The sequence below is a fragment of the Rhincodon typus genome, unplaced genomic scaffold (genome assembly GCF_021869965.1).
Source record: "Rhincodon typus isolate 14 unplaced genomic scaffold, sRhiTyp1.1 hic_rhity00008577, whole genome shotgun sequence".
Taxonomy (NCBI): Eukaryota; Metazoa; Chordata; class Chondrichthyes; order Orectolobiformes; family Rhincodontidae; genus Rhincodon; species Rhincodon typus.
The window spans coordinates 1-8,624 of record NW_025974215.1 but is presented as its reverse complement, the minus strand read 5'-3'; the positions used below and the strand labels follow the sequence as shown (position 1 = coordinate 8,624).

At 36.7% G+C, this 8,624-nt stretch overlaps 1 protein-coding gene across 1 annotated transcript; it reads left to right on the top strand.

The window, feature by feature from the left end:
* Positions 1–1,809: 1,809 nt before the first annotated feature.
* LOC109928563 (protein-L-isoaspartate O-methyltransferase domain-containing protein 2) lies at positions 1,810–7,944 on the top strand. Its single transcript, XM_048594364.1, has 4 exons — positions 1,810–2,153; positions 3,425–3,527; positions 5,671–5,842; positions 7,793–7,944. The coding sequence occupies exons 1-4, from the start codon at positions 1,847–1,849 to the stop codon at positions 7,937–7,939; spliced, it is 729 nt and encodes a 242-aa protein (XP_048450321.1). The 5' UTR covers positions 1,810–1,846; the 3' UTR covers positions 7,940–7,944.
* Positions 7,945–8,624: the final 680 nt, after the last annotated feature.

Genomic DNA, 8,624 nt, shown 5'->3' with positions numbered 1-8,624 from the left:
GTCCTCCCTGGACTGACCTATCCCCTCCCTAACTCCCCACCTACACTCACGTTTACTGGCTCCATCTCCGCCTCTACGACCTGTCTGTTTCCTCTCCACCTATCTTCTCCTCTGTCCATCTTCTATCCGCCTCCCCCCTCTCCCTATTTATTTCAGAACCCCCTTCCCCTCCCCCATTTCTGATGAAGGGCGTAGGCCCGAAACGTCAGCCTTTCTGCTCCTATGATGCTGCTTGGCCTGCTGTGTTCATCCAGCTCTGCACCTTGTTAGCCTGATATGATGACTGCCTGACTAAACAAACGTTACAAAAGTTGTGTTTTAGCCTATGAATATTTATTTTTAGGCCACAGAGAACTTCTATTTTTAATTTGGCCCCTCCTCTCTCCTGAAGGGAACTGATTGTTGGTATTGTCCCAGAACCACATTCGTATTTGAGCTGAAATGGCCAGTATTGGTAGGCATTTACCTGTGAAAGAGATCATAGATTAGCCTAATCCTGTTGAACACTCACACAAATTTCCAACTGGAGTAAGAGCTGCAGTTCCTAGCACATTTTCTCACATTTCCTAAAGCTGGCTGACTCCTGTCAATAGGGGGGATTGAACCTAGGGTTCTCTGAATTTTTTTCATGCAGTTTTACTGGAAAGTGCCCTTGTCTGTTGGTCTCTGAAGGCAGCAGAAATTATAGTTTGAGGTCATTTATATGCTTCTCTAAGTATCTGTCAAAATATCAAATCAAGTATAGTAGACCAAGGACATAATTTATTAAACTGAAGGAATGATACTTGCTTATATAGATTAATGCAAATTCTGTGGTTAAAATTAAAACCTATAGTAAAACTAAGTTACCGTATTAATAGCTGCTGGAGTCAGGTGATGCAATGAATAATGGAATCCTGAGTCCATGCAATGGTTCTCTGGTACTGACATCTGGTCAAATACCAGATCATACATTATCAATCTGTTTTTACAGCTATCACTACTTGTATTTCATGAATATTAAGCAGTTAGGCAAAAGTTTGCATTTCAAAATTACTTGCCAATGCTTATTTAAATACCTGTCCATATGTTCGTTAAGTAGTTTTAAAACTGCAGTACACAAACACTTTGCTAGCTACCATCAGTTCTGAGGAAGGATCTCTCAACCTGAAGTGTTAACTATGATTTCTGACCACAGATAGTGCCAGACCTGAGCTTTTTCAGCAATTTCTGTTTTTATGCCCAAAGTATGTGGCTTTTCTTTAATGGACAAAAGCAAGCATTCTGAGATATTTCTCAACACTGCAATATGTTTCCACTTCTGTCAGCATTTTTAAGCCATTCAGTGGCACTACATTTCAATTTGTTGGCATCAACTGTATGACGAATATAATGTAGTGAAATCAGTCTCTTAAGAACCATGTATAAAAGTTGCTTAATGCCTGCAACCAAGGGAGTATTATAAACTGGAAAATTTGATAATATGAATTTTAAATTAGCGTGGTAGATGATACAAAGTAAGACTATAGCTAAGTATTTTCACCTGCTTGCCACCATGTTGCTTTACAGGAAAACAAATTAGAATGTTTCATGTGGTATAGCAATATCCACATATACTTGTAATAAAAAGAATGTACAGAGATTTTCATTTATGCAAATATAACTTCCTACAATTTGGTGGGAGACTACGTTAGCAAATGTCAATTTGAAATTAGTTATATTTATGTAAAGACTGGTGCTTTTGGAATTGCGATGCTCAATGTCCATGTGATATCCTATCAAACAACAATGAGATGCTATTTCCTTTGTCTTGTATAATATCTATTTTTGTTTTAACTTTAATGTACAATTCCAGCAGTTCAGAAAGATGGGAGGTGCTGTGAGTGCTGGTGAAGACAATGATGATTTAATCGATAATCTAAAAGAAGCACATTACATACGAACGGAGGTGGTAGAGCAAGCTTTCCGAGCCATAGATCGTGCTGATTATTACTTGGAGATTTACAAAGATAATGCCTATAAAGACCTGGCTTGGAAAAATGGTAACATCCATTTGTCTGCACCCTGCATTTATTCTGAGGTAATGGAAGCACTGGACCTACAGCCTGGATTGTCCTTTTTGAACCTTGGAAGTGGCACTGGCTATTTGAGTACAATGGTTGGCTTGATTTTAGGTGAGCTGATAAATAATGTGTAATTGACTTAAGATTCCATGATGTACAATGACATCTCCTGAAAACTATGTGTAGTATTTTTAAAAAGTACTGTAGTTTATGGTATTCTGATAGACATAAGGGGAAGAAATTGGCAGTTTGTAGATACCATTACTGCATCTGCTTTTTCAGGCAACGTAAACTTAAGTTCGTTCGAAGTTCTGCCAAGATGCTAACTCACATTGAGTTTTATTCATCTATCACCTTTGTGTTCGTCCAGCAATATCTTTATTTAAAATTGTCCTCTTTTTGCTTTCAAATGTCTCCATGGCAATGGACAGTCATTAGCTCTATGACCCCCACCAGCCCTACACCATTCTAATGTCTCTGTGCTCCTCCAATTCTCGACACTTGTATGTCACTAACTGTAATCCCTCCAATGTTAGCAGCTGTGCCTTCAGCTACCTCTGCCCTAAACACTGGAATCTCCATTCTAGATTTCTCCATCTCTCTAAGGTTCTATACTCTTTTTAAGACCCTTTTAAGTGACCTCTTTGATTAAGCCTTTGGTCATCCAGCATGTTATCTCCTTAAGTGGCTAAGTCAGATTTTGATTGATAACATTCTTGTGAAATGCCTTGAGAAGTTTTGCTGTGTTAATGATGGAACGTAAATGAAGTTTTTTTTTTGTTTTTGTCCTCAAGTATATAGTGAATATTAGTTTTTGTACTGCTAAATTTAGAACTGTTGGTCCCATGTAATGCAGGACACTTGGGCAAGAGAGCAATTATGATTAAATGACCTTGCTTAGAACCATTATTTAGACATCATACATTCAATAATTTATGATAATTTTTATTGTTATCCTTCTGCCCCTTGGATTTTTGTTTAACAGACAACCAAAAATACTATTCACATTAATGTCTGTTGAATTAAATCACAAAACATTAACATCATCGACTGCTAAAAGTCAGATTGATTGTATCATGTCTGGTATGCAGGAATGTTGCAATCGTGTTTGAAATGATATTATTTCTTTATTGTAAACTTTATCATTCGATCAATATAATTCATGTGTGCAATGTATTTTTAAGCTAATTTTTCATACTAGTATACTTACTTGAATGTGACCTGTATCTTGGAATGAAATAGATTTTTAAAGCCAGCACAACATTAGAAAGAATGCTATTAACCGCTTTTATAACAAATAAACTATCTATTTAATTTAAGTGAAGATTAGATTCCCTCTACTGGCCAATTACTATCATTGACTATTAAGTTTCTGCTTGCAGGCCCCTTTGGCGTAAATCATGGAATAGAGCTGCATGTTGATGTTGTGGAGTATGCCAACCAAAAACTTGAGAATTTCATCAAGACAAGTGACAGTTTTGATAAGTGAGTACTCCAGATCTTGAGGTAAATATTTGTAATTGAGTGGATGCTGAGGGTGAAAACATGATGTTTTCCAATCCAGGCAACATAAAATCAACCAAAGTTGTTTGATCTGAAGCAATTAAAATTTCACAAATACTGACAAGAAACTGGCTGTTCCGCACCATATTGAACTTGTATGTTATGTTTGAAACAGCCTAGCAATTACAGAAAATACCCATCCTTGTCCTCCTGCCAACTTCTTTTATCTTTCAATGCACTTGATATAAATTCTTTTCCATTTGTTCTTGGCATGTTGGCATTACTGGCTAGGCCGGCATTTATTACCCATCATTATTTACCCTTGAGAAGGTGGGAGTGGGCTGCTTTCTAACCTGTCGCAGTCCTTGGGATGCAGGCACAGATGTAGCAAGTGCTGTTTGTTCAGAAAAACAGGTAGTTCTCCTATAACGTGATAGTTGCATTCTTGCGTGACCTTGTGCTATAGAAAACCACCATAGAAAATTGCACTATAGGAAAATCGCTATAGAAAATCATTATACCTGTACAGCAGAAAGTTTGTGTCATCCAAACAGTATCCACTATTCATCAATCGCATTACAGCCAATTCGCCTTAACGAAATGCGTTATAGCAGAACTACCTGTAATTGTAAATGTTCTTGGTGGCTATTGGACACTTGCTACCTTGTTTTTCTGATTCATACATAAATTATTGACTTTTCAGTGTAGCATTTTATAAAAAATCAATTTACTTTTGTGATGGTCATCCAGAGAGCAAGCAAATCTGCACCTATTATCCATTGTGCAATATTTCATGTTATGTATAGATAAAATTACCTCGACATCAGTATTCTTAGATTGAAATTTTAAAAATTCCTTGTAGACTATCAAAGTACAAGTCCTCTCTTTATCTTGTGTAAATACAAAGGGAAATGCACCAATAAAATTGTATCCTAATTTGTAATGTTCATAGTAGCAAAACAAATTTGTTTATGTATCTTTCATCATATTTATGACTTTAACATTCACTGTCTTAAATAATACTTGAAATCCTATTTGCCACCTTCATCCGGGGTCTTGTGTTTAAGATCTGTGTACCCCATGATCTGTTTGTTTCAAAACGCTACTGTTTCAGATTTCTTTTTATTCTGTGTTCTTTTTCTAAGGCGTTCCTCTTTCCATTTATTTTAACTGAATTTTGTTTGTTCCAAGTATTTTGTTATTTTGATTGTGATCCCAAGTTGATCGGGTTGTTAAGAAGGTGTATGGTGTGTTGGCTTTCATTGGCAGGGGGATTGAGTCTAAGAGCCGCAAGGTAATGCTGCGGCTTTATAAAACCCTGGTTAGACCACACATGGAATATTGTGTTCAGTTCTGGTCGCCTCATTATAGGAAGGACGTGGAAGCTTTGGAGAGGGTGCCGAGGAGATTTACCAGGATGCTGCCTGGAATGGAGGGCAGGTCTTATGAGGAAAGGTTGAGGGAGCTATGGCTTTTCTCATTGGAGCGAAGAAGGATGAGAGGTGACTGATAGAGGTGTATAAGATGATGAGAGGCATGGATAGAGTGGATAGCCAGAGACTTTTTCCCAGGGCAGAAATGACTATCATGAGGGGGCATAATTTTAAGGTGATTGGAGGAAGATATAGGGGAGATATCAGAGGTAGGTTCTTTACACAGAGAGTGGTGGGTGCCTGGAATGCACTGCCAACAGTGGTAGTAGAGTCAGATACATTAGGGACATTTAAGCAATTCTCGGATAGGCACATGGATGATAGTAAAATGAAGGGTATGCAGGTTAGTTTTGATCTTAGAGTAGGATAATAGGTCGGCACAACATTGTGGGCCGAAGACTGTACAGCATAGTACAGGCCCTATGTTCTATGTTCAATTCTGATCACTCCCTCTAACTTGTCTCTAAGTTAAGTGACTTGTGTCTCCTGCGTTCTTACTCACCATTTATACTGTTTACTTTGGTATCCGTTGAGCCTAGGGTAGTTGAACTCATGTAAATCACTTGTGCACGAATAAAAGGAAGTTCCAACATATGACACATGATGAATTTATCTTGTCAATCTGAGAAATATTAATTTATTGTAGTGGTGAAATGAAGTTCACACATCTAATATGATGTTATAAATTTTAGGTTTGAATTCTGCGAGCCATCCTTTGTAGTGGGAAACTGTTTAGAGATTGCTTCAGACAGTCATCAGTATGATCGAGTCTACTGTGGGGCAGGAGTTCAGAAGGATCATGAAGAGTACATGAGAAACTTGATTAAAGTTGGTGGAATCCTTGTCATGCCATTGGAAGAGAAGGTAAATTTAAAGTAGAGATGTGAAATTGATGTTATGCTTCCACTTTTGCAGCGAAAATGATCACGTTCAACCGTGTCATCTGGCATAAAGTCTACGCCCTTCAGATCGATCATGGACAAGGCTATGATTGCTTCGTTTTGTCCTCACACCTCACATCACATTCTCCACAATCCTACTTCCTTAAGCATTCACTCCTGGAGAAAATCATTTCTTGCCCTTCAATTTATAACCTCTTACAACTGCACCTTGAAACTCCCAGATTTCTAAAATTTCTGGCCCTCCATTCTCCGCAATACTTCTCCAGTAGTTCATGTCAGTCACTCCTTCATTTATGCCTTTGGTGTTCTTATTTTCTCCCATCAGATTGTTCCCTTGATAAGACCTATGTTAACACTCCCACAAATTCAAGAAATGAAGATTTGAAGGTACCTGACACACAATTAGTTTAAACATCCAGATCTAGCTGAACCATACAAGCACTCTCGAACTTTGTTATCCTTTCCCAAAGCTTTTTATGACTTTGAGTGATCCTGGATTTCAACGAGACCTTTGGCTTATTTTCTTCACTCTAAACTATATTCTTAAATTCCTCTCTTATTCCCTTTATCCTTATCTTCAAAACAATATAAAGGAGCCCATGACCTCCTTTCTCAATAAAATTCTGTGGCCTTGCTACACCCCTGCTCCACCAAACCAAACTTCCCTAAAGCTTCTTCCTTCCCTAATCTCGAATTTGTAGTGTTCTGTTGTTTCTTTCCTATCTCCCTCATTTTTTTAAGTTCATCTTGCTTGTGAGATCCACCTGCTGTTCTTTTATCATATTCCCACTAAACAGCTGATCACCCACCTTCCCAACCTATTCTTTTAAGAGGCATGTAATTGCATTTTCCATTACATACTCCCATCAGTTAGGTTCCACACAAGTATCCTGACTTTGTAAAATGATTCCTGGATTAATCAAGAAATTGTGATCAAGTGACATGAACCTTGGGTTTTGTTGTGCTAACAGCATAGAAGCCTATTTCAAAAAATCTTCTGAAATAAATGATATACTTCAGTGAAAGTTTTCTGTGGTAAGGTAATAATTATAAGGAAACTGAGTTGACATGAACTACTTGGCCAGTGTTTCCTTTCCTTGAATTTGAGTGGAACATGTTTACTAAAGAAGGAGTCCAGCACACCGAGTCCAAAACATTGTTAAAAACTATCTGTAGAATATGTTGGATAACTCTAAACTCTCCTGACTGATTTTCATAGGCATCATCACCAAAAGCAGAAGAACTAGTCCTGAAGTATCATTGAACTCAAAATGTTAACTATTTTTCTCTCCAGACCTGTTGTGTTTCTCCAGCGCTCTGTTTTTTGTTTCAGAATTCCAGCATCCTCAGTTCTTTGTGTTTATTGCTGAGTTCATTTTTTGTATGGCATCTTGCTGAATGAAATTTGTCCACTGCTTTTGTCAGTGTAGTAACATGAATTAAACTTTAAATTTTTTTAGTTTTGAAGCACTTCCTTCAGATGCTATATCTTTTTGACTGTGCCTATTGCACCACGTAACATTACAAGTATCTACTTGCCATATATTTGTGCTGGATCTGTTGCATTGTATTCTTGTTGATATATATGTTATAAACATTTTGTATTAGTCATATTTTAATGGCATTTTAAAAGGTTTTAGTTCTGTGTCCTCTATCAAATACTGTAAATCAGTATTACAATTTTTTTAAAGTTGTTCCCAGCATTGAGTTTTACCTCTAGCATACAAGCTAGAAATTGTGTAATATGTTCCTGGGGTTTTTCAGTCCATCAGTAAAAGTTTGCAAACAATCCTATGTGTGTATAGATTTTTCATTTCAACCATTGGGGATTTGTCACATTTCTTAAAATTCTCTTCTTGGTAATCGTGATTTCTACTTGTAATTTATTATTTCTCTGAATTATTTTATGCAGCTAACTAAAATAACGCGTACAGGATTGAATACTTGGGAAACTGAAAAAATCTTGGCTGTGTCTTTTGCTCCTTTAATCCAACCCTGCAGCACTGATGCTGGGAAAGTACGAACAGTCCAATTACGTAAGTTTTATAGGTATTATTAGTTTAATAGAGCTTAATATACTTAATTAAAATTAAGTTTTTAACCACTTGAGTGTGTTCACTAATCTTTCTGATTGCTTATCTATAAGCATATAATAGTGGATGACTAGTATTTTCATAAATCTGTTTTGTTATCTTGGTAAACTGTATACATAAACACACATTTACATAATTCTGGTACTTAAATGTGTTACAGTCTTTGCATCATAATGATTCTCAAAGCTGTTAATACTTTTTTTTTACATTTGAGACTTACTAATTACACACATGTCTTATATGTGTGTGTTTTTATGGGCTTGCAAGACTTTTTCATGCAGATTAACTCATGAATATATTAGTTCTTCAGTACCTATATTGTTGGAAAGTACCTGGGGTTTTACAGCAGCAGAAGTGAGATTAAACTTTATAGAGAATTTATTACATTATTCATAGCTTAAAGTGCAATAATCAAGTTTGTCATGATTACATCATTCCTTTCAAAAAATAGAATTTTTCTGGTACTGCTACAAACAGCTGTTGCTTGATCATTAGTCCTTTTCAATTTTATTTCTTTTTCCTAAATTTATTTTCAAACACAACTTGTATTTATTTCTGAGATAACAAGCTGTAGAGCTGGATGAACAAAGCAGGCCAAGCAGCATCAGAGGAGCAGGAAAACTGACGTTTCGGGCCTAGACCCTTCTTCAG